The sequence below is a fragment of the Scyliorhinus canicula genome, chromosome 7 (assembly GCF_902713615.1).
Source record: "Scyliorhinus canicula chromosome 7, sScyCan1.1, whole genome shotgun sequence".
NCBI classification, from domain to species: Eukaryota; Metazoa; Chordata; class Chondrichthyes; order Carcharhiniformes; family Scyliorhinidae; genus Scyliorhinus; species Scyliorhinus canicula.
Window position 1 is genome coordinate 34948763 of NC_052152.1, and position 27315 is coordinate 34976077.

General features: G+C 47.2%; 1 protein-coding gene across 3 annotated transcripts in view; it reads right to left on the reverse strand.

Moving 5' to 3' along the window:
- The window catches only part of LOC119968854 (omega-amidase NIT2-like), a 58922-nt gene that overhangs the window by 31410 nt on the left and 197 nt on the right, over positions 1–27315 (reverse strand). For 2 of the 3 annotated variants that reach the window (XM_038801737.1, XM_038801741.1), the window contains exon 2: positions 15167–15356. In XM_038801737.1, the coding sequence (XP_038657665.1) occupies positions 15167–15197 (31 nt within the window). In that variant the 5' untranslated portion in view covers positions 15198–15356. The remainder of the gene's footprint in view (positions 1–15166; positions 15357–27315) is intronic. The other variant, XM_038801738.1, reaches the window with a different exon arrangement.

A 27315-nucleotide genomic window follows, 5' to 3' on the forward strand; every position in this document is an offset into this window, starting at 1 on the left:
CAAAGCAGCGGTGACCTTGATGGCCACCGGGAGCGTTGTATCCTCCTCCTCCACGTGGTGCCAAGGCTGTGAGGATATGGCACAGTTACCGCATCATTCCCTTGTTGAGGAGGGCCCTCCTGCAGCACACGCTGTCCGTCATCTGTTCAAATGACTGGCAATGCCTGTATACCTTGGGCCATCGCTGGTCTCTGGGTCCGTCCCTAGCCTGATGGGTGGCCAGGTCCTCAGGAAGTGGGGCATGGCCCTGCACAAGGGCTTCTGCCTTCCCTGCCAGCAGCCCCATGAGGGCAGCTTCTGCCATGTCCAAGATATCATCCATTACATGTAATATCTAGAAGGAATTGGAGAGGGCGAGTTGGCAGGTAAGCAGGCCAGACACCGAAGAAAGGCAGCATTGACGAGACGCACAAGGCACCGGCAGATGTGCTGCCCGCCACCCCCCCCCCCCCCCCCCCCCCCCCAACCCCCACCCCCACACACACCCCACCCTGAGGACCCGGCCACCCATCAGGCCAGGGAGGGACCCAAGGGAGAGGCCCACAATGGCCCAAGGTGTACAGGTGTCACTGGACGTTTGAATAACTCACAGCAGCATGTGCTGCTGGAAGCTCTGCTTCAACAAGGGGAAGGTGGGGCACTTGTCACGTGCTTGTGGACTTGGCACCACATGGCGAACGACGATACCCATTCCCGGTGGCCATCCAGGATACTGCAGTTCTGTTTGCGTACACCCCAGTGTACCCCCCTCCCACACACACCCCAGCCACAGCAGGTGGGGGGGGGGCAGAGTGCTGCTCATCGGACCCCACACCTCGTACCACAGACACCCACACATAACATTTCCTGGACCAGACGCTGTTCCTTTCCCCAGTACACAAGCCCACCCTCATGTCACTGAAATCTCCCTGGTGCTGCGTCCGTGATGTTGCCTCCCGCATGGCAACACCTAGACCATCGTGTGGTCCTGTTCCGGGAACAACCCCTGCCTACCTGCCCAACCGGCCACCCCCAACTCCCTCAACCCACGGAGGCCTCTGACCGTGAGGGTGAAGGCTGTAGCTAATTGGGAATTGGCAATTGTAGTTAAGTGAGCACCTCACACATTCCAAGTGAATCCCCGTGGGTAGGCGGGCCATGTAGCATGTGGGAGTTATTGCCTGGCATCCCAATCAGACTGTGATGCCTGGACACTGTGCCTGATCACTGCAGGAGGCAACACCAAGGGTTCAGCGGCCAACATCCGAACACCCAGGGGCTGGGCCCTGGCACCGAGAGCACCACCGTGACCAGAGGGTGGGTGTGTGCACCAGGAAGGGGTCCAGCGCCCGGTCTAGGTAACGTTACGCGCGGGTGTCTGGGGTCCAGGTTCTGGGGTACAGTGGGGGCCCCCGCAATCGCCGGGGGGAGGGGGGGGGGGGCATGGAGGATCCTAGGGTGGAAGACACTACTGGTTGTAAGTCTCTCTCCCTCACCACTCCCTTACAGATATTCATGGGATGAACAATATCTTGGACCCCTTGGATCTTTCTCCAGTGGTGCTGTTGGCAGGTAAGGAGGCCAGACACCGAAGAAAGGCAGCAGTGACGAGACGCACAAGGCACCGGCCGATGTGCTGCCCCCCCACCCTGAGGACCCAGCCACTCATCAGGCCAGGGAGGGACTCAAGGGAGAGGCAACGGCCCAAGGTCACTGGACTTTTGAATAGATGACAGCAGCATGTGCTGCCGGAAGCTCCGCTTCAACAAGGAGAAGGTGGGGCACCTGTCACGTCCTTGTGGACTTGGCACCACATGGCGGAGGACGATACCCATTCCCAGTGGCCATCCAGGATACTGCAGTTCTGTTTGGGTGGGTTTCACACCCACAACCCAAAGATGTGCAGCCTAGGTAATTGGCCACGCTAAATTGCCCCTTAACTGAAAAAAAAATTGGGTACTCTAAATTTTTTTTTAAATAAATTAAACAAAAGGTTACTGCAGCCCTAAACGTCTACGCTTCCGGATCATTCCAGGGTTCGAGTGGGGACTTGTGGGGCATCTCAAACTACAGCCCACGAGGGCCCTGGCACACTTGCCGCCGGCACATGCGATGCCGTGCTGTAATGTACCGGGTTCTGACTGCGAGGTGTGGCGTTGTCAGGGGGTGGAACTCGGGGGGGAGCTGGTGGTCAACATCGCCACTTCGTAGGATGGATTCAGGTTGACACCCGGCGCTCCTCTTCCCGGTCGATGCCAATAGGGCCCTGGGGTTCACCTCGAGACAGAGGGGTAGCTGGATCGAGCCACGGCTGCCCCTGTGTCACCTCGCTCTGCCCTAAGGCTCCCCAATGTCTGCAACATGGTGTCGACGTTCTCAGTGATGCTCCTCAGTGACTGGGACATGCTCTGCAGCACCCCAGAAATGCCCACCTGAGACTGGAACATGCCTCGCAGTGCCTCAGCAATGCCCACCTGGTACTGGGTGACCTCCCCCAGTGACTAGGAATGCTGTCAAGGTGCTGAGCCATGGCCGTCACCAACTGAGCTATGGCATGGACACCTCTACTCATACTGCCGACATCGTGCACCAGTCTCTCCACTGCGGTCACCATCCCAGCAGTGTTAGCCTCAGTGTCAAGCATTGCCGGCGCCTGCACCTGTAACCTGTAGTCTGTGGACCTCCAGTCGGCTATGGACATGTGTAAGGGAATTTGTACTGGATATTGTATGAGTTAGGTATGAAGTTCAGAATCATAGGTTTTAGTGAAATGACAAAGTAGATTGAGATGAATATGTAACCTAGGGTAACCTCGTGTGACCTAATGTAATCAAGTATAGTTAATATACCTCGTGTGACCTAATGTAATCAAGTATAGTTAATATGATTAAAGCAGAAGACCCAGAAAAGTAGTATAGCATTTACTAATTAACAAAGACAAATAATAGTCACTTGGGAGAACAATGAATACGGCTCAGTGGCTCAACTTAATGGTTGACCATAAATAATGGCCATAAAAAGACAAGAATAGAGTGAGCATGTTTTTCTGTACATTCGGCCTAAGTCAGCAAAACCACAATTGTTTCACAAGCAGGGAAGTTTACACAGGAACAAGATAAGGACAAGAGTTATAACCACCATGGTTTAAGAAGCAAAGAGAGGAAATAGGGAGCGACCAATCTCGAATGGGACAGATAAAGGGCCAACTAAAAACAATGGTGGCCAAAGCAAGGACAGATTGGAAAGCAAGATAAGAGGGCTGTAAAGTAAGATAAGAGTTTGAGATATGGAGTTGAAATGTACATAAAAGACAGCAAGCCCTGAGGCTCTTCGGATTGTTCCGGACATCCCAGCTTTGTTTTTTCTTGTGCTAGGAAAAATAAAGTTCACTGCTTGAAAGATTGCTTCTCAGACTCTCGGTGTTTTAATCGGTACGAACAAATTGTCGTCCTGGGGAACCACGACAAAATTGGCGCTGCGAAGCAGGGTTGGTGAGAGATCGCCCAGAAAAGCATCTGGAAGGAGTGGCGGAGGCGAAGGTCCGACCGGGGCTGGACATCCCAAAGCCGGCATTCTGACAACAGGGTAAGCAGATTTGTATTGCATGTAAATCCTTGTTGTCGGTAAAGGGATCTCGAGGCCCGGCGCACCCGGCTCTTTGCTGGTCCTGGATCTCCCCAACCACAAAGATATCCTGCATAACTAAAACCAAATTGTGTAAAATAGTACTGAGAGACTGAGTCTGATCTGAAGAGTAGAGTTTTGCATGCAAAGCGCACTGTAATACTGTATTGTCTGTGAGTGGGTAAAAAGTGAGACGGGAAAAAGGCCGAACGCTAAGGTAATGCAATTAGGTTAAGTCAACCGGTTTGGAGCGGGTTTTTCCAGGTTACGACTTGCCCAGAAGAGAGTAAGTGTGGGAAAATCTGCCAGTCCAAACCTACCCAGGACCTCGGGTAAGGGACGCCAACCGAGAGGGAGAGAGATCAGTGAGAGATCGCTCTCTGACCTAATACGGTAGTCAAAAGCACAGGAGAGGAATCTAACCCCGGAGAGGGGGATTAACAGCTAGAATAGAGAAAGTAAAAGACCAATTTGAACAAACTGGTCTAAGGCAGCAGCGTGGAGGACAGAAATAAGAAGGAGAGTCGGAACACAGGTAGGGTAATAACTAACAACTTGGAAAGGTCACACTGACAAAACCGCCTAGCGGCGAGATTGGTACAATCGGTTGGGAAGGAAGATTAGTCAGGGGGTTAAGAAAGGATAATAACAGAAACGGAAGCAACACTGGATTGGGGAAAAATTACACATATAACTAACTTAGAAGAGGTAGAGAACGAGTGGCCGTATGTAAAATGGGAAAGAATAGCCGATAGGAATTGGATAGACGAAATAAACTTGGAAACTCTAGAGAAATTAATAAAGGAATCTGATCGATATAGGGTTTCTATACACATAGACGAGCAAGTAAAAACCTACTACCCTCTAGCCCGGGAAAGGAAGATAGTGCCGGGACAGGGGACTACGGGGAAGTGGATATCGGGACCCCGGTTAGAGTTACAGATATTGGCAAGGGAAACCCAAGGTAAAGGTAAACAGGGGACTGAGCACGGACAAACAACACAGCAAGTAATAATCACTGTGCTACCTAACTCTGACGGATTAAGTGATAAAAATTGTGACAGTAATCCAAAAAGACGAGTAATGGCACACAAGGGTAAAACACCAGTGGAAACATTAGGGGATAAGTTCCCAGCCCTCAGGGGAGATATAGAACACGTCTCTGAAAAATGGGCCAAAAGAACAAGTAAAACTAATACACAGTGGCCGGAGGAAGGCACATGGTGCGTAGAGAGGTGTGAGGACCAGAAGGGAATAATAAAGAACTATAAAATAAAAGATAAATCTAAGAAAAGAAAGGAGAAGCGAGAAAAAGAACTAGAGATACTGGCATTGTTTGAAAAGGAAGGGAGAGAAAGGAGAAGGGCATGGAGGGAAGTATGGATGCAAATGCCAGTGCAACTTCAGGAAAAAGCAAAATTGGAAGATCCAAATGTAGCCCCGCCCCCATACTCAGAGGAACAGGGTTCCACGGGACTGTACCCAGTTATATCAGGCACGATGAATTTTGAGGGAGTATTTGACACAGAAGAGGTGACGAAGGAAGAATGGGCACAAAGGGAGTTAGAAAAGAAACAAGGTGTAGAGGAAGAGGCTAAGAAAACAGAAGAGGAGTTGAATGAGTTAAACCAAAGGAGAAAGCAGTTGGAGGAAGAAGTAAATGTAATAGACATTTTGGAATGGGTAAAGACGGTAATGAAAAAGGAAAAGGAACGAGACGAGGAAGAAAAGAATGGTAGAAGAAAATGTGAGTGGAAAACAAGTCATGATCCTTGCGAGGGTGAAAGTAAGGCGTCACAGGGAAAAATAAAAGAAAAGAGAGTCGAAGCCAGCAGAGAGGAAAGAGAAAGAAAAAGAAGCATAAAGGAAACATGTTGGCAAGGGAACAAAGAGGCAGACAGACGAGAAGTGGGGAAAGCATGGAGGTGGAAGTACCCAGAGAGAATCGAGGGAGAGATGGAAGGAGAGACAGAAGAAAGTAGTGACGACGAAGGGGGACAATCAGTGTTAGGGGAACAAAGAAAATCGACACGGGTAAGACACCAAACTATAAAGTTTCCAGATAGGGAGAAAAGAGGGAATAAGATGCTCCCGGTGATTCTGAAGGGTGGCAGACCGCAGTATATCCCTTGGTCAGGTCAGGATTTGCCTAATCTAATTAATGAATTACCCAATATTTTGGAAGGAGCTGGAAGGTGGATTGGACAGTTGGAGGCAGGAATGGTGGGAAAAAGGATGGCACTGGGTGACATCAAAGCTCTCCTGACAAAGGTGCTAGGAATGGACCAAATGGCAGAAGTAATGAGACGTGCCGGCATCCCGACCGCAGCTTATGACCCAGAGGTAGATGGGACACTAATGGACCCGTACCGACAAGACGTCTGGCAGGCACTGAGGAATATGTACCCCAATCGAATGGATGTAAAAACCCTAAGGGGAGAGCCATTGGGTGAGGAGGAGAATGCAGCTGTGTATGTGGAAAATCAATTAAAAAGGTGGAGAAGGGACACGGAGAGGGACATTCTAACAGACCCGCTGACCAACTCCATGTTCCGGGCTGCAATTCTAGAGGGCCTGCCAGTCTCAGCTAAGACAAGACTGGAGGATGTGGTGGGCTTGGACTCAAAAAGCTACCAGGAGTTTGTGGATTATGTTGCCCATGCAGTAGAAAGACATCGCAAAGATGAAAAGAATGCAGACAAACAGCTGAAGGAGATACAACGTAAACTCCTTCAGGCACAATTGGAGGAGATCAAAAACAAGGATAAGCTAAAGGCAAAAGAAGATCTCACACCCAGAAAAATAGCACCGATGGTGGTGGAGCAAAAGCCAGGGGAAATTCCTGCACTAACAATAGGGGGGAGCGGAGATGGAGGCCAGCCCATCGTAACCTATAACATTTCTGCCTTCCCACTGTCCATAAACCCACAAGCCCATGGCCTAAATTATCAAAATCCGTACGCCCTGCAAAATCAGACTGACTGGAATAAAAATGGGAAAGGACAGGGAGGGGGTAGGCCACCCTTTCAGAATCAGAGAGGGCAGGGACAGGCTAATTATCAGACTCCGAGACAGGGACCACTGCCTGGCCCTCCAGGTGTGTGTTGGGGGTGCGGGGAGATAGGGCACATAAAAAGGAATTGCCCGCGGAGTTCCACCAGACAGGGAGAAAACCAGCAACAGGCAGGCCAACAGCTGATCCAAGGGTCGCCGAACAGCATCCCGATGTTTCAAGGGCCGGTGAACCATCAGAGTTTCGCATAGAGAGGCCCAGAGAACCCCGAAATGGTAGGACAGTACGTACAAATAACAGAAACCGCAGAGCAGGAACCTATAGTTAATGTTAGAGTAGGCGGGATCGAGGTCCCCATGATGATAGACACCGGCGCCACGTGTACGTGCATACAAACGAAATATGCGGATCACCTACCATTGTCAAACCGGTTTGTAAAAACTGTGGGGTTCTCGGGGAAAATAACACTAGCTCGAATGACGACGCCGGTGCCTGTTACCATTGGAAACAAAACTACCCATGTACCTGTTTTAGTATGTGATAAAACTCCTTTAAACCTATTGGGAAGGGATGCAATCCTAGGTCTAGGACTGAAATTAGAATGCACCGAACAAGGAATTGATTTGATGGGAATGTATTCACTTGAGATACCAGGAAAGGAAGGGGTTAATGTATATTGGCTGGGAGATATAGAGGAACAAATTAAAAAACAGATATGGGAAGTTTGGGGAAAACGTATAGACACTTGGGTTCCACAAGCCAAATGGCCGAGAACGGAATTACACAGTACAATGATATTTGATGAAGGGCAGGAACCTGAAATACAGGAGAAATGGGAAAGGGAGGCGGGACGAGAACAGGAAATAAAGTCAGGAAGTATTTTAATTGGACTAGAGGGAGTGGCCCTCGCAATCGTTAGGAATGAATGGATTGACAAATGGTTCTCTGTACCTGGGGCGGAGCCACATGTCACATTGAAAGTAAATCTGGGATATAGATCAAAGGACCTAGGACCAATGGTGTTGAGAGCACAAGACTTAGAATTTGTCCAGACAGACAATGTAGATATTTGGACGTCCAGCGATGGACAAATGACGAAAATAATTTTGGATGTTAAGATGCTTGGGAAACCAAAGCAGATAACAATAGGAGTGCAAAGTGAGAAACAGGAACTGGAATGGAGAGAGAGCTTAGAGCAGGATTTGAACTCCCTCCCACAGGAGTTGTGGTCCAGACAGGACACGGATGTAGGGAGGGTTAAAAACACTAATCCAGTTGAAGTCAGATTAAAGACAGGACGCCAGGGGCCCTATAGGCCACAATACCCAATCAAGACAGAAGCAATTGAAGGAATTAGGGAAACGATTAAGGGATTGATAGAAGCAGGGGTATTAAAGGAAACCCGGAGCAGGTGTAATACACCGCTCCTACCAGTAAAAAAGGCGGACGGAGAAAAATGGAGATTGGTGCATGACCTAAGGGCAATTAATGAGGTAGTGGAAGATATGCCAGTAGAGGTTCCAAACCCTTACACCTTGTTGACAAATATACCACCTGAAAGTAGATGGTTTACTGTAATCGACCTATGTTCGGCATTTTTTAGTGTGCCACTAGCTCAAGAAAGTCAGTATCTCTTTGCATTTACGTACGAGGGGAAACAATACACATACAATAGAATGCCCCAAGGATTTAAACATTCCCCACATGTATTCAATCAGGTGTTGAGAGCAGATTTAGAAGGAATACAGTTGGAAGGAACACTGATACAATATGTGGATGATTTACTATTATGCACAGAAACACAAGAACAATGCAGGAAGGATAGTTTAAAACTTTTGAAAAGACTAGCAGAAGGGGGTCATAAAGTATCCTGGAAGAAGCTGCAGCTGTGCCAGAGAAAGGTAGAATACTTGGGGAGAGAAATATCAGCAGGGCAGAAGGGGATAGCTTCACAGCAAATAGACGCAGTACTAAAAATTCCGAAACCACAGACGGTGGGACAAATAATGACATTTTTGGGAATGACAGGATTCAGTTCAGAATGGGTGGAAAGCTATGCAGAAAAAACGCAGGCACTACGAAAGATAATGAAGGAAGCAGGGTGTGAAGAATTAAAAGCCAAACTAACATGGGATAAAGATGCGTTAGACGCATTTGAGAATATAAAGAGAGAAATAGCACAGGCACCAGCATTGGCTTTACCGACCTATGACAAACCCTTTGACTTATTTGTGAGTAACAGAGAAGCCGGATTTGCTACAGCAGTGTTAACACAGGAAAATTGCAAGGGGAGGCGAAGGCAGACTGTAGCATATTATAGTACCAAGCTAGATGACGTAGCAATGGGATACCCTCCGTGCTATCAAGGCCTGGCAGCAGCCTGGTGGGCGTACGAAAAGGCAGCTACGGTCACAATGGGATATCCGATAAACATACATGTACACCATAAAGTAGCTGAATTGATTGAAAAAGGGAAGTTTGTTCTGACGCCGGCTAGAATTCACCATTTTCAAATGCTGACCACATTCCCGGACATTACGATAGTGAAGTGCAATAGGGCCAACCCAGCTGAATATATGCCATTGCCACATGAGGGAGAGGAGCATGAGTGTGTAAGAGAGACAAAAGTGTTTATGAAACTGAGGAAAGATCTGAAGGCAGATAGGTTAAACACAGAAGAAAAGAGAACGTTGTATGTTGATGGCTCGTGTCATAGGGATCATAGGGGAAATCATGCTGGCTATGCAGTAGTTGAACAGAAAGGGAAAACATTTGAGGTACTGGAGGCAAAAGAATGTGAGCAGCCATGCTCAGCCCAGTTAGCGGAGCTTGCAGCACTGACCAGAGCATGTGAGTTAGCAAACGGGGAAGCAGTGGAAATTTATACTGATTCGGCCTATGCCCACGGGGTTTGCCACCTGTTTGGGGCAATATGGAAGCAAAGGGGATTTATGAAAAGCGGAGGAGGACCAATTCAACACGAAGGTCAAATCAGGACTTTGATAAGGGCTATGATGGGTCCAAGGGAATTAGCCATAATTAAGTGTCAAGCGCATAAAAAGGGAACGGATAGCATCACACAGGGAAATACCAAAGCCGACAAGGCGGCTAAAGAAGCGTCAGGATACATTGAGGCTACGATAGCCCCAGTAGAAATAGCAAGGCCGCACCCAGGGCCAGGTGTGGGGAATATCGAACCTCAAATCACATTAGAAGATGTGGCACAGTTACAGGAAGAAGCCCCTGTAGCTGAAAAAACAATGTGGAAAGATAGAGGAGCACTACAGGGACAACATGACAAAATATGGAGAAATGGGGAGGGGTTGGTCATAGCACCCACATCATTACTAACCGTACTAATTAGTGAAGCACATGGAGTGGATCACTGTGCAAGAGGAGAAGTGGCTAGGAAGATTAAGAAGGAAGGATTCTGGTCACCATACCTGCAAAACTCAATTGATTATATACTAGGTCTGTGTGAGGTGTGTGCTCAGAATAATATCAGGAAGGGCATTACTGCCCCAATAGGGCATATACCCATTCCCGAAGGGCCGTTTAAACATCTATGCATGGACTATGTGGATATGGGAAAGGTGGTGAGGGGGAAAAGATACATGCTAGTGATTATTGATAGATTCAGCAGATGGATAGAAGCAACGCCATCCAAAGATCAAGGATCTGGAACGGTAATTAACTTCCTGTCAAAAGAAATTATCCCAAGATTTGGCATACCCATGCAATTAAGTTCAGACAATGGATCTGCTTTTATAGGGAGGGCACTGAGAGAGACACTCTCAGCACTCCGAATAAAGCAGAAGTTTGGATGTGTGTATCATCCTCAATCCCAAGGAATGGTGGAGAGAGCAAACGGAACCCTCAAGGCTAAAATAAGCAAAATTTGCAGCGAGACAGGAAAAAACTGGATAGATGCTCTGCCATTGGCTCTAATGCAATACAGGAGTCAGGAAAACAGAATCACACATTTAAGCCCACATGAGATGATGACAGGAAGAGTAATGCCGGTGCCAAAGATCGGGGGAGCAGGGGGCCCCGCGTTGGAGTGTTTAGATCAGGACACAAGAGAGTATGTACGACAATTAACTTTTATACATAGAACTATTTTTGAACAGGAAAAGGCCAAGGAGGAGGAGAGCCCTGCAACGGAACACCAGATCAAACCGGGAGATCAAGTATACATCAGAAAGTTCCGGAGACATTGGCATGAACCCAGACGAGAAGGGCCGTTTGACGTCACCAAAGTATCTCCCACGGCGTTGCAAGTAGAAGGCAGTACACTGTGGTATCACTTGAACCATTGTACCAGAACGGTACCCGGGGTAGGGGAGAGAAGGGAGACTGGGAATAGTGGCAGGGCGGATAGGAATAGCAGCGAGGAAGAGATAGCACTACACGAGGAGAATCGTGAGGAGGAGGAGCAGAGCCAAAGTAGAACAGAAATAGTAACAGATGATGAGAGTGGTTCTGTGCATGAGCTGGCTGATGATACAAATGCCCAGCCTGAGCCTGTTAGTCAAGGTGCCGAGGGAGGTGAGAACAGGGAAAGGGCCTCGTTCCCCACCTGGGACTTGGACACTATTTCCCTTGAGGACTTCCTTGACCCATAAAAGAGGAAAGTGGGATGCAGAGGACATAGGGGTGCAGAATCAGGAAGGTACAGTATTAAGACAAACAAGACGCAGACGATTAGTGAGTACGAATACTGTTTGGGAGAAAGCAACAAGAAACAAATGGTGGAAATGGGCTGAGTATACAGGTCAGAAAAACAGTAAGGGGAAAGATTGTGTGGTATGTGCATCAGAGAGACCTAACACCCAAGTAATTGATGTACCATGGGGATCAGGAGAATGTAGAACCATGCGGCAAATCTGGAAACAGAAAAATTGCCGTGCACACACCACATATACACAGACATATAAGACAGGGAGTAGGACGCTCACGTATGAGACGATAAACTGTTCAGGATCCGCATGTATTGACCTTTGTAAAGGGCTGCCGCCGATATGTCCCTACGTGTGTGTCCTGCTTGCTGGGGTAAAAAAGGGCATGTACAATATAGCCCACAATTGTCCAAATTGGCCAAGAACGACAATGGACGCGGCCCCAAAGGAATGGAGGGTGCGGCCTGACTTACGAATCCAAGATTGTTATTGGAGGGGAAGCAGCACGGGGAGTAGTTTGGGACACTACACAGGAGAGTGTGAAAGAATTTGGAATATAACTGACGCCCGTAGTCTAATCATCCCAGTTGATGGGGGATCGCCACCCCCTCCTTATGTATTAGACTATCAAGTAAACCAACTGGCCGATCTCTGGTGGCTTTGTGGCCCGGAAAAAGGGCTGCTGGCACACTTACCACTGAATTGGAGGGGACTGTGTGCCCGAGTTATGTTGGCCCAGAGCACTGTAATACTGCCGGTGGAAAAAGAAATTAAATCACGAAAAGTTAAGAGGGCATATACCCCTGACCCTAGGGTACAACTAGACGCAATCGGACAGCCCCAAGGCATTCCGAATGAGTTCAAAGCTAGGAACGAAATAGCTGCAGGGTTTGAATCCATCTTTGTTTGGATCACACCCAGCAAAAACACTGAGTGGATCAATTACATCTATTATAATCAGCAGAGGTTTATTAATTATTCGAATGATGCCCTGGAAGCATTGGGAGAGCAGTTGGATGCGACCAGTAAAATGGCATGGCAAAATCGACAGGCATTAGATTGGCTCCTGGCAGAGAAAGGAGGGGTCTGTGTTATGTTTGGAGACCAGTGTTGCACATTTATCCCTAACAACACTGGTCCAGAGGGGTCATTTACACAAGCCATGAATAAGTTGAAGAATCTTAGGACAGAAGTGAAAGAAAATGCTGGGTTTGGGCATGAGGCATGGAGTTGGTTGGATAGAATGTTAGGAAGATGGGGGGCATGGTTTGCCAAAGCTGGAGCTGTAGCAATCACAATCATAACCATTCTAGGATTCATATTTTGTTGTTTTCTACCCGCCCTGAGATCCTTCCTTACCAGAGTTGCAGCACGGCAGATGATGGTGACAAGCAGCTCACGCTCACGAGGAAAAACAGAGGAACGGGAAAACCTTGAGCTGCCTCCGATGAGTGGATTCACCATGACCTTGGTCGAGATTGAAACTCATCACTCTGTGAAAGGACTATAATAATGGAAGATCGCTTTGTAACTACAATAGCACCTGGCTGAAATCCGCACGAGACTAGGAGAACTTAGTCTGTACACAGGAATCAGTCTTTTTCCCTTCCCTTGGCAAAGGTGGGAAGGTTTTTGGCTGATGACTGTCAGGAGCAGGCAATCTGGGGGAGCAACCCAAGAATCAGAACCTGGATAGATCGATTATGATAAAGCTGGAATAGGGACATTGATCCCTGACCAAATTATTCGGCTCCTCCACATTGCCTGCAAAGAGTGATTAAAATAAAATGTAAATGGGATCAAGCAAGGGGATTATTTGAGCTTGGTAATTGGTATGAGGCTAGGGAATAGCCTCAAAGGGGGGACATGTAAGGGAATTTGTACTGGATATTGTATGAGTTAGGTATGAAGTTCAGAATCATAGGTTTTAGTGAAATGACAAAATAGATTGAGATGAATATGTAACCTAGGGTAACCTCGTGTGACCTAATGTAATCAAGTATAGTTAATATACCTCGTGTGACCTAATGTAATCAAGTATAGTTAATATGATTAAAGCAGAAGACCCAGAAAAGTAGTATAGCATTTACTAATTAACAAAGACAAATAATAGTCACTTGGGAGAACAATGAATACGGCTCAGTGGCTCAACTTAATGGTTGACCATAAATAATGGCCATAAAAAGACAAGAATAGAGTGAGCATGTTTTTCTGTACATTCGGCCTAAGTCAGCAAAACCACAATTGTTTCACAAGCAGGGAAGTTTACACAGGAACAAGATAAGGACAAGAGTTATAACCACCATGGTTTAAGAAGCAAAGAGAGGAAATAGGGAGCGACCAATCTCGAATGGGACAGATAAAGGGCCAACTAAAAACAATGGTGGCCAAAGCAAGGACAGATTGGAAAGCAAGATAAGAGGGCTGTAAAGTAAGATAAGAGTTTGAGATATGGAGTTGAAATGTACATAAAAGACAGCAAGCCCTGAGGCTCTTCGGATTGTTCCGGACATCCCAGCTTTGTTTTTTCTTGTGCTAGGAAAAATAAAGTTCACTGCTTGAAAGATCGCTTCTCAGACTCTCGGTGTTTTAATCGGTACGAACAAATTGTCGTCCTGGGGAACCACGACACATGCTGGAGCATTGCTGACCCCCCCTCTGAATCTCACAGCCGCACCCTAGCGTCTGCATCAGTTCTGGGTAAACCTGGTCCAGGGGCTCAGCATCTGACTGGGACCCGGTTGGGTTCTGTCTCGCTGGATGGTTCTGCCTCCACCTGATGTGCATCAGCAACTCTGTGATGCTCACCAGAATGTGTCCCAGAAGCCTGTCTGCTACCTTTGGCCACCGGCATGTGTGTCTCTACGCTGGTGGAGGTTGAAGATAATAACTGCGCCGTGACTATTATGTTGGCAACCTCGGTGTTCTCTTTAGAGGCAGGCGGGGGCGGAGCTGGACACGGGGCACATCCTAGATGGACCGGCTGTAGGTCCTGCTGGAGAATGAACATGTGGGTGGAATGGGTCTGTCTGTATGGCATAATAACTTCTGTTTGACAGGTCATCTGGGTTGGGGCTGGTGGATCGTTATCTCTGTGCCATGTGCCAAACTCTACGGTGGTCACTGCTGTCCTCTGTGACCTCAGGGCCTTTTCCTCTTAGGAGTTGAGGTCTCTGATGTCCCGTGCCTCCCACCCATGCCCTTTCCCCTCTATTGTGCATCAACTTCTCCTGCAGGGCCACAGTAGGGGTATCGTTAGCCACATGCGTGGTTACACGTGGGGGGGGGGGGGGGCATTATTGGGGGTGGGCAGGAGAAGGGGAAGGGTGGGTGTTGGGGGTCTGGTGCAAACTCGCCCAGTGGAGGTTATTAACCTTCTTATGGCCCTGGGTGCCGGTCCTTCTGGTCACGCTCCCCAAGCTGACTGCCACTGCCGCTTCCTCCCAGCTGACACTTGGGGGAACAAGGCATCCAATCGGCCCTCCACTGCTTCCAGTAGCCTGTCCAAGTTGGCATCGCCGAATCGTGGGGCTAGCTGTCTCAGAGGCATGGATGTGAGCTCAGTGAGGTTGGCTGTGAAGGATTTGTTTAAGTGCTGCTCTCTCCTGTTGGCAGGGGGCTGGCAAGCGTGGTCCCAGAGAATCAGCCGGCGGGACCATGATTTGCGGTGAAGTCCGTGGAGCCTTGTTAATTGGACCAATTAACGTTTTATAGCGGTAAAAGCCCTGTCAGGCCAAACGTCAGGAAGCTCACGGCGGTTCCTGCTGGCTACCACATAAATCATGCCCAAAGTGTGTGGAATGGCTTCCAACTTTTGAAATGGCAAAAATGAAAAAAAACAAGCAACCGCATTCTCCCTCAAATAACTTACTTGTTGCCGCTCCTGACATGTTGTCAGACATTGAAGCCCTTGAGTAAAACAACTTGGACCTCTTGTTGTTGTTTTTCTCTCTACTCCAATGGCTGGGTCACGCCACTTTCCAGTGTTTGGGAATTGTAGTCTTGGCTTCACTCTGTTGGCAAATGGACGACAGATTCTGCTGTGAACGGTGAGCCAGACACTAAAAATACAGAATGATGTAGATTACTGAACTGACTCATCCTTGTTTAACTGGCCACAGTGACTTGTAGCAGAGTTTACGATCTGGAAGAAGGAACTGAAGGCACTGTTAGCTAAGTTTGCAGATAATACACAGATCTGTAGAGGAACAGGTAGTATGGAAGAAACAGGGGTGCTACAGAAGGAAGTGGACAGGCTAGGAGTGTGGGCAAAGAAGTGTCAAATGGAATACAAAGTAGAAAAGTGTGAGGTTAATGCACTTTGGTAGGACGAATGGAGGCATAGACTATTTTCTAAATGGGGAGATGCTTAGGAAATCAGACACATAAAGGGACTTGGGAGTCCTAGTTCAAGATTCTCTTACAGAATATAGGCCAGTTAGTCTTACTTCGGTGGTAGGTAAGTTAATGGAAAAGGTCCTGAAGGATATGATTTATGACCATTTGGAAAGATGCAGCTTAATCTGGGATAGTCAACACGGATTTGTGAAGGGTGCCTGACAAATTTGATGAATTCTTTGAGGGGGTAAGTAAGTGTGTAGATGAAGGTAGAGCAGTTGGTGTCGTTGGTATACATGGATTTTAGTAAGGTGTTTGATAAGGTTCCCCATGGTCGGCTCATGAAGAAAGTAAGGAGGTGTGGGATAGAGGGAAATTTGGCCAATTGGATAAGTAACTGGCTATCACATAGAAGACAGAGGGTGATGGTGGATGGAAAATTTTCACACTGGAGACCAGTTACCAGCGGTGTACCACAGGGATCAGTGCTGGGTCCTCTGCTATTTATGATTTTTATCAATGACTTGGAGGAGGGGGCTGAAGGGTGGATCAGTAAATTTGCTGATAACACCAAGATTGGTGGAGTAGTGGATAAGGTGGAGGGCTGTTGTAGGCTGAAAAGAGACATTGATAGGATGCAGAGCTGGGCTGAAAAATGGCAGATGGAGTTTAACCCTGATAAGTGCGAGGTCATTCATTTTGGTAGAAAAAATTTGAATGGGGATTACAGGGTCAACAGCAGGGTTCTGAGGAATGTGGAGGAACAGAGAGATCTTGGGGTTCATGTCCACAGATCTCCGAAGGTTACCATTCAAGTGGATAGAGCCGTGAAGAAGGCCTATAGTGTGTTAACGTTTATTAACAGGGGGCTTGAGTTTAAGAGCTGCGAGGTTATGCTGCAACTGTACATGACCCTGGTGAGACCACATTTGGAGTATTGTGTGCAGTTCTGGTCACCTCATTATAGGAAGGATGTAGAAGCATTGGAAAGGGTGCAAAAGAGATTTACCAGGATGCTGCCTGGTTTGCAGGATAGGTCTTATGAGGAAAGGTTGAGGGAGCTCGGGCTTTTCTCTTTGGAGCGGAGGAGGATGAGAAGCGACTTAATAGAGGTTTATAAGATGATGAGGGGAATAGTTAGAGTGGACATTCAGAGACTATTTCCTCGGGTGGATGTAGCTGTGACAAGGGGGCATAACTATAAGATTCAGGGTGGGGGATATAGGAGGGATGTCCGAGGTAGGTTCTTTACTCAGAGAGTGAGTGTGGAATGGATTGCCTGCTGTGATAGTGGAGTTGGACACTTTAGGAACTTTCAAGCGGTTATTGGATAGGCACATGGAGCACACCAGAATGACAGGGAGTGGGATAGCATGATCTTGGTTTCGGACAATGCTCGGCACAACATCGAGGGCCTAAGGGCCTGTTCTGTGCTGTACTGTTCTATGTTCTATGTACAGTTAACATGCAGGTTCAGTCAGCAGTTGGGAAGGCAAATGATGTAGCATTCATGTCGAGAGGCTTAGAATACAAGAGCAGGGATGTATTTCTTCGGCAGTATAGGGCTATGGTCAGACCCCATTTAGAGTATTGTGAGCAGTTTTGGGCCCCATATCTAAGGAAGGCTGTGCTGGCCTTGGAAAGGGTCCAGAGGAGGTTCACAAGAATGATCCCTGGAATGAAGAGCTTGTCGTATGAGGAATGGTTGAGGACTATGGGTCTGTACTCGGAGTTCATAAGGAAGAGGGAGGATCTCACTGAAACTTACAGGATACTGAGGGGCCTAAACAGAGTGGACGTAGAGAGGATGTTTGCACTTGTAGGAAAAACTAGAACCAGAGGGCACAGCCTCAGACTGAAGGGCTGATCTTTAAAACTGAGACGAGGAGGAATTTCTTCAGCCAGAGGGTGGTGAATCTGCCGCACGAGGCTATGGTGACCAAATTAGTGTCTTTTCAATCAGTCTTGAATATCCTGAATGTTGAAGCATCTGCAATTCTCCAGGGTAGTGTCATGCACAGTAAAGGCATGTCCTAATTATAACTTTAAACATTAGCTGTGTTCCTATGGAAACTTCTGGACCTGTCTTTTATTTAGTTAAAATGGGCACTAATGAACTGGTATTGGGGCTATCGCAAATCATGTGAGTTTTGGCATGTACCATTGCTGCAAGACTTCTTATCCTTGCGCACCAATCCCCAGGGCTATGAAAGGCAACGTGCTATTTGTCTTCTTGCTGTACCTTCCTCTAAATTTGTGTTCTCTGTGCAAATACATCCTTGTACCTCTGAATATCAACATTCACAAATGTCATCCCCTTAAAGCAAAATTCACCTTTTCTATCCTCACAACCAAAATGAATATTCTCTCACATTAACTCTGCCGTCTTTTTGCCCATTCACCTAACCAGTCCACATGTCTTTGCAATCTCCTTGTGTCCTCCTCACAACCCAACTTTATATCATTCATAAATGGTCTCTTTGGCTAAACAGTACTTAGAACAGTACAGCACAGAACAGGCCCTTCGGCCCTCAATGTTGTGCCGAGCAATGATCACCCTACTCAAACCCACGTATCCACCCTATACCCGTAACCCAACAACCCCCCCCCCCTTAACCTTACCTTTTAGGACACTACGGGCAATTTAGCATGGCCAATCCACCTAACCCGCACATCTTTGGACTGTGGGAGGAAACCGGAGCACCCGGAGGAAACACACGCACACACGGGGAGGACGTGCAGACTCCGCACAGACAGTGACCCAGCCAGGAATCGAACCTGGGACCCTGGAGCTGTGAAGCATTTATGCTAACCACCATGCTACCGTGGTGCCTAAAAGTACTGGTCTTTGCAACACTCCACTTCTTACAGCCTGCCAGCTTGAAAGTGCCCGTTCATCTCCACTCTTTGCTTATTGCCCATTAAACATAGAAAATAGGTGCAGGAGTAGGCCATTCAGCCCTTCGAGCCTGCACCACCATGCAATATGATCATGGCTGATCATGCAAATTCAGTATCCCCACTCACGCGTTCTCTCTATACCCCTTGATCCCATTAGCCACAGGGGCCACGTCCAGTTCCCACTTCAATGTATCCAAATGAACTGGCCCCAACAGCGTTCTGTGGGCGAGAATTCCACTAGTTCACAACCCTCTGAGAGAAGAAGTTCTTCCTCACCTCAAGCCCTGAATGGTTTACCCCTTATTCTTAAGCTGTGACCTCTAGTTCTGGATGTCTCCAACATCAGGAACATTCTTCCCGCATCTAGCCTGTCCGGTCCCATCAGGATTTTATATGCTTCTATGAGATTCCCTCTCATTCTTCTAAACTCCAGCGAATACAAGCCCAGTTGATCTTTCTTCATATGTCAGTCCTGCCATCCCGGGAATTAGTCTGGTGAACCTTCGCTGGACACCCTCAATAGCAAGAATGGTCTTCCTCAAACTAGGAGACCAAAACTGCACACAATGCTCAAGGTGTGGCCATACCAAGGCTCTGTATAACTGCAGCAAGACATCCCTGTTCCTATCCTCAAATCCTCTGGCTATGAAGGCCAGCATGCCATTAGCTTTCCTCACCGCCTGCTGTACCTGCATGCCAACCTTCAGCGACTGTTCCACCAAGACACCCAGGTCTCGTTGCACTTCCCCTTTTTCTTAACTGCCGCCATTCAAGGTAATAATCTGCCTTCCTGTTTTTGCCACCAAGTGAATAACCTCACATTTACCCACATTATATTGTATTTGCCCAGCGGGAAAGGACCAAATATAGCAACCAGACTCACCACCGGCAAGATTTTGTTCAGGGACATCAACAGACAAAGTGTTCAGAAGCAATTGGAACCCCTTCCGTTCTGCCATCATCCAGTTATCAAGAAGCCCAACATTATTGGAGCCAACAGTACTTAACCGACGATCCGTTCCCATTAACAATGAGGAACCAGAACAGTCATTATTCCAACGGTTCGTTTAATTAAAGGAAACCTGGAAATCTCAACCCTCTCAAGGGATTGAAACAATCTATTACTAAAACCCTGAATATGGATTTTATGATCAAAAATTTTTGTCCTTGCTTATGGAGGAAGAATTGCATTACAAAGATACAAAGCTTTAAAGGCTGAACTAAGATCAGGATACATCGAGCCTCAGGGTACAAACATGAAAATAATATGTTAAGTAATGATCATGAAATTCTTTACTTTCTTGCTGTTATATGTAACAATACTGTAAATCCTCTTGAGAAGACCAAGGATTCTCCATCCCGCCAGCCCAGTATCCCAGTACGGCACATCCCCGCCAGCAGCAGGATCCATTCCCCAAGAAAAGGATAACGTTAATCCTTGGATTCCCCTGAGTACCACATGGAATTCAGACAATCTGTCTAACCTATGGGGATTAGTAGTAGGTGACCATCAAGTCCAACCAGGAAACACTGGAGCTTGGCTAAAGGCTGAATAGGGAAATCCCTCAGACAGCCTGAATGGACTTATGTTCGAGAATATCACAGCCCAGAATTAACACAATATACACAGGATTACACTCATGACACTGATTTTCCTGTAAAGTTTTTGTAAGGATTTTTTTTTCATATTTCATGGAATTTACAGTGCAGAAGGAGGCCCTTCGGCCCATCGAGTCTGCACCAACTCTTGGAAAGAGCACCCTACCCAAGGTCAACACCTCCACCCTATCCCCATAACCCAGTAACCCCACCCAACACTAAGGGCAATTTTGGACACTAAGGGCAATTTATCATGGCCAATCCACCTAACCTGCACATCTTTGGACTGTGGGAGGAAACCGGAGCACCCGGAGGAAACCCACGCAGACATGGGGAGGATGTGCAGACTCCGCACAGACAGTGACCCAAGCCGGAATCGAACCTGGGACCCTGGAGCTGTGAAGCAATTGTGCTATCCACAATGCTACCATGCTGGAGATTTAAAATTAATACACAGTATACCTAACCCAAGTAGACTAAAATCATTGTAGCAGACGTGCCTTTTAGACACAGTGGAAAAGAAAGACATGTGTCTTTCCTTAGAATAATTGGAAGTGTTTTGGCCAAAAGATCGTTGGTTTGACAGAGCATAAATCCCTTTTAATTACCTCACTGCCAAATGAAGAAGGCAATATCAAAGATAACAAATAAAACTAACTAAGCAACCTTCTAACTATGTAACATTTTGACACATGAGATAGCGCCACTTGTAATAGTAACTTTCTGATCAACTATATATTTAAAATCTTGGCACACAAGAAATAAACAAAACAGAGCCATTTGCATAGCAGCTTTCTGTCTGACTATATGGGTGGGATTCTCCCCTACCCAGCGGAACGGGGGGTCCCGGCGTAGGGGAGTGTCGCCAACCACTCCGGGGTCGGGCCTCCCCAAAGGTGCGGTATTCTCCGCACCTTTGGGGGCTAGGCCCGCGCCGGAGTGGTTGGCACCACGCCGACTGGCGCAAAAACCGGTGCCAGCGGCCTTTCAGGTCCGCCGCCCGGCAGCGGGGCTGGCCGAAAGGCTTTCGCCTGTTCGCGCATGCGCCGGCGGTGACGTCAGCGGCCAGCTGCCACTGACGTCACCACCGGCACATGCCGCTGTGGGTTTCTCTTCTGCTTCCGCCATGGTGGAAGCCGTGGCGGCGACGGAGGAAAAAGAGTTCCCCCAGGGCACTGGCCCGCACCCTGATCGGGTGGTCCCGATCGCGGGCCTGGCCACCGTGGGGGCACCCCCCGGGGTCCAATCGCCCTGCGCCCCCCCCCCCCCCCAGGACCTCGGGGGCCCGGTCGCGCCGACGATCCCGCCGCCACCAGAGGTGGTTCAAACCTCGGCGGCGGGAGAGGCCTCCCAGCGGCGGGACTTCGGGCCGGAGAATCGCCGCAGGGGCCTCGCCGATCAGAGTGGCGTGATTCCCCCCCCCCCCGCCACTACCTGGGTGACGGAGAATCTCTGCCATGGCGGGGGCGGGATTTTCGGCGGCCCCAGGCAATTCTCTGACCCTGCTGGGGGTCGGAGAATTTCGTCCTATATTTAAAATGTTTGACACTCAAACTAAAAATATGTATAAAAAGAGACAGATTTGACAGAGCCAGCACTCATCCCTCTTCAGCTAAGGGTGCAGTCAAAGTTAGGTTCTAACAGCCCGTCTCATCTGTGGTGAATGTATTATACTAATAATCCACCAGTGTATTTGTATCTGTGCTGTTGCACTTGTATTTGTATCTGTGCTTTGCTGTTGCCCTTGTGGGCTTCTCCTCTGGGACATTGTATGGCATTATCCATAGGGGAACATGTTGGGGCATGTATGGATTCCGCCCATGGCTCCTCCCCTTGAAGGGAGGTATAAAGAGCTGTCGACCTGTAGGCAGTTCTCAGTATTGGTTCAGTCACAGGCAGGCACTGTTCTAAGTTGATTAAAGCCACGGTTTACTTCTACTCATGTCTCGAGTGAATCGATGGTCGCATCATCATCGAAACAAAGTCTTTTGAAACTTTGTATGTTTTATTACTCTATTGAGAAATGTTTTGAAATAGAGAACTTTCGGATTTCCATGTTTAAATATACCTTTCTCTTAGTGAAAACAAATCTGTTAGCAGATAACAAAGGACTGTGCAGATTCCTATTTTTAAACTCTGTATCTTTGTCATCTAGAATGCTTATATAATACAATTCCACTAAAAAATAAACTGTATTTTACTAAAGTTTGGATCGTAGACAGTCATTTAGGAAGTCTTATATGACAAAGGATCCATAACCAAACAGGGGTAAATGGGTGTCATACTCAATCTTCTATTACGGGGTAACTGTGTAAGAACTGAACCGGTAATCTCCCTTAGTCAGAGCTGATTCAGTGTGTCACAGAGAGATAGTTTTCCCACTTCTGCTGGCTTAGTCAGAAATAGACTTGCAAGATTAACCATTTGGGTCTGGGAATTCCTAATCCGGCGACAGTGGGCGTCCAACGCTGTGGGATGTGAGGGTTACCTCAAAAATATTTAAAACAAGATAAGAGGGGGAAAAAATGAATAGAATGCGTTTGAACCTGTAAACATGGAAAATAAACAAAATGCAGGAAAAATATATGGAGTAGCCCAAGAAATACATGAAGTAGCAAATGCAAAAGTCCCTCAAAGGATTTGCAGCTTGCGCTGCAGTCAATAAGTTTCAGAATCTAGAGACTGTGTTTGTCAGTTGAGCTTCGGGATAAACAATCTTGACAGCAGTTGTTGCTGTAACACGATCTCTCCCTTCGGACAGAGTATCCTGCACAGAGAGATCTTTTGAAGCAAGTATTAGACTCCAGACTCTTTCTAATTAATAGGACCTCTCAACCAAGCAAAAGTGAATCAAGCTTTGCAATGATCTTTATGCCAGCATCAACAAAATATTTTTTTAAGAAAGGGATGTGGTTGTCACCACTGTTGTATTGTGTATACTGCATACGAGGGTTTTATGGTAAGGCCCCTGTACTACAGGTACGGGGGTAGATCCCTGCCTGCTGGCTCCGCCCAGTAGGCAGAGTATAAATGTGTGGGCTCTCCGAGCTGCAGCCATTTCAGCAGCAGCTGCGGGAGGCTCCACATCTCTGCGTAATAAAGCCTCGATTACCCTCTACTTTTCTCTCATCGTAATTGATAGTGCATCAATGGATAGCTACAAGATAATGGACTCATAGAAAAAACCTGAAGAGATGGACAATTATTCTCAGGAGAACCCCCTTGACAACCACCACCGAGACAGCGGCCTCCTAGAAATAGAATTCCGAATTCCAGATACTATAGTAATCAAGGACAGTTTTCCCCAAAACCCCAAAAGGTCAGACAGATGAGTTTAGAGAAAAAGTCGCAACTGCTCACAAAACTTAAAGAACTCCAATCAATTTTAGTGTTACTAAATTATGGTAAGGCATTCCTCCCTAATTATTCTCCACTAGCTAAACCTCTCTATGACCGATGTACATCTAAAAATAATTCATTCATTTTCACCAATGAGAACTATAAATCCCTTGGGGAAACTAATGGACAACATGTAAAAGCTCATAGATTTAAACACCAGAAAAAGTCAGTTACAGCTTCTCCTTAAGATGAGAAATTGGAACAAGAGCAGGAATAGCCGTAGCATACAATAAAGATTAAATTATTCCTATTGCATATTATTCTTACAATTTTACCATTATTGAACAGCGCTGCATGCTGTTGAAAGAAGGCTGACTTTTGTTCTACAAATACTAATTCAAATATGACCTTTGCAGGGCCAAACTCCAATTCTTTTTTTTAAAATATTTTTATTCTCCTCCTTTTTCACATTTTCTCCTAAATTTACACCCAACAATAAACAATAATCAGTAACTAATGTAATGTCAATCCCCATATCAATAACAACGATCCCATCCTCCCACCAAACCCCAGACATTAGCCTGCATGTTAACAAAACAAATGACATAAAGGAATCAGGAATCACCCATAGTCACCATTAACACATATAGTCCTCTCCCCCCCAACCCTCCCAGCCCCACCCTCCTAATATTCGAAGTGATCCAATTCTCGAAAGTGCATAATGAATAATGCCCATGAATTGTAGAATCCCTCCATCCTTCCCCTCAGTTCAAATTTGACCTTTTCAAGCATCAAGAATTCCAGCAGGTCCCCCCGCCACACCAGGGCACAGGGTGGAGAGGTTGACCTCTGCCCTAACAAGATCCGCCTTTGGGCGATCAACGAGGCGAAGTATACAACATCTGCCTCTGCGCCCGTTTCAACCCCGGTTGGTCCGACATCCCGAATATGATGGCCTCCCACGGGCCCGGGTCCAGTTTCACGTGCACCACTTTAGAGATTACCCTAAAAACCTCCTTCCAATAATCGTCCAGCTTTGGACAGGACCAAAACATATGAACGTGGTTTGCGCACCCCCCCCCCCCCCCCCCCCCCCCCCCGCCCCCCACCTGCAACGTTCATACATATCTTTTACCCCCTCAAAGAGCCGGCTCATCCTCACTCTTATAAGGTGCGCTCTATACACCACCTTCAGCTGTATCACCCCCAACCTCGCACACGAGGTGGAGGCATTCATCCTTCGGAGCACCTCACACCAGAACCCCTCCTCATACCCTCTCCCAACTCTTCCTCCCACTTTGCCTTGATCCCTTCTAGCGGCACCTTCTCCTCTTCCAAAATAGCCCCGTAAACCGCTGATACTACCCCCTTCTCCAGTCCCCCTGTCTTCAGCACCTCCTTCAGCAATGTAAAAGCCGGCTCTACTGGGAAGCTCTGTACCTCCTTTCTGGCAAAGTCTCGAACCTGTATGTATCTACATATTTCCCCCAGCTCCAGCCCATATTTCGTTCCTAGCTCCTTCAAAACGACCCCCAAGAAATAAATCTTTTAGTGTCCTAATTCCTTTCTCCTCCCATGTCCTAAAATTTCTATCCCACTTCCCTGTCTCAAATCTATGGTTCCCCCGAATCGGCATTTCCCTTGACCCTGCCCCCAACCTGAAGTGCTGTCGAAACTGGCTCCAAATTCTCAACGAAGCTATTACTACTAGAGCCAAACCCCAATTCTAATAGATTTCTTGTTGCACTTCAAAAGTGGCAGCATGGTACCACAGTTGGTAGCGTTGTTGCTTCACAGCTCCAGAGTCTCAGGTTCGATTCCCGGCTTGGGTTACTGTCTGTGTGGAGTCTGCACGTTCTCTCCATGTCTGTGTGGGTTTCCTCCGGGCGCTCCGCTTTCCTCCCACAAGTCCCGAAAGAAGTGCTGTTAGGTAATTTGGGCATTCTGAATTCTCCAGAACAGGCGCCGGACTGTTCTAACTAGGGGCTTTTCACAGTAACTTCATTGCAGTGTAAGCCTACTTGTGACAATAAAGATTACATAACTTTAAGCAGATTGCCAGAGAATGAAAGAAAAGCAGCAGCTATTAGATATGGTCAATGGCCCACATTACTTAAAGACCCTGCAGTAGAATGGGAAGTTGTCCCTGAACAGTTTGATTTGAAATTCCTTCCTCAAATGGAGTATGGAGACCCCGAAGAACAAAGAGACAATATTCCCCCCCACCCCACCCAAACACAATCTCACAGACTACAAACAAGTCTGGTATTGTGATGGATCTTCAATGAAAATACTCTAACCTGATGGATTAATGAAATCCTCTACAGGGATAGGACCAGTGAAAGGACAATTTCAGGAGTCCAGATATAGCCCCAATCTAACCATAGCAATTTCTTTCGGACCCCATGCTGCACAATATGCAGAAGCAATGGCATTCAGAAAGAAGCTATGCAAGAGGCAGGCTCTAAAAATACAGTACTCATATGTACCGACTCAGCATATGCAGGAAATGCATCTGAGAGTGATCTCCTTATACGGGAAAGAACGAAACAGAAGACACAGGGGCTGTTTAGCACAGGGCTAAATCGCTGGCTTTGCAAGCAGACCAAGCAGGCCAGCAGTACGGTTCGATTCCCGTAACAGCCTACCCGAACAGGCGCCGGAATGTGGTGACTAGGGGCTTTTCACAGTAACTTCATTTGAAGCCTACTCGTGACAATAAGCAATTTTCATTTCATTTCATTTTTCATTCACATAGAAATAAGATGATTAATCAGGACCATATGGCAGACAGTAGCTGTATTGAGAACAGAAAAGCCAAACATATAGGTATTACATATGCCAGGTCAAACCAAGGGCCAACAGCACAGCTTTGGAAATAACTTTGCGGACAGGCAGGCAAAACAAGCTGTAGGGATGAGCCGAATTGAGGTTAGGGAGGCCGGGGTCAATGTCATAAACAGACAACAAATAGCAGAGTTGAAGAGTTACAAATACTGCTAGACCCTAGTAAAGAAAGCCTGCCTGCATATCTATTAAAGTATCTCTATAAAACAAACCAAGAAGGGGGGTATTGCGCCTAGTGATAGTGATCCCTCCTAAAACAAAATGGGGTTTGGGGCAGCACGGTAGCACAAGTGGATAGCACTGTGGCTTCACAGCGCCAGGGTCCCAGGTTTGATTCCCCACTGGGTCACTGTCTGTGCGGAGTCTGCATGTTCTCCCCGTATCTGCGTGGGTTTCCTCCGGATGCTCCGGTTTTCTTCCACAGTCCAAAGACATGCAGGTTAAGTGGGCTGGCCATGATAAATTGCCCTTAGTGACCAAAAAAGTTAGGAGGGGTTATTGAGTTACAGGGATAGGGTGGAAGTGAGGGCTTAAGTGGGTCGGTGCAGACTTGATGGGCCGAATAGTCTTCTTCTGCACTGTATGTTCTATGTACTATATGTACAATGTACTATGAGTGGAGCTAATAAGGGAAACTGATCAAGGTCCAGGTCATCTCCAAGGAGGTGCCAAGCAACATGTGCAGAATTAGGAATGCACTACTTGTGGCCATATATATAATTGATTGTAAACTATTTCCTGCAAATTCCAAAGAGTGTCTCCTCCATAATAAAGGAGCAGTCACAAGACCACCATTGATTCGACCTGCCAAATCAGATGAACCAATGGTAAAATGGCAAATTGATTATCTTGGACCATTTATCCTTTCCGTGGGTAACAAACCTTATGCGCAAAAAAACCAATACGTCTTGGCAGTGGTAAATTGCTGTACCGCCTTCACCTAGTTGGTCCCCAGTGCCTGCTGTTCAGCACTCGCAATGACCACGGCACTCTCTG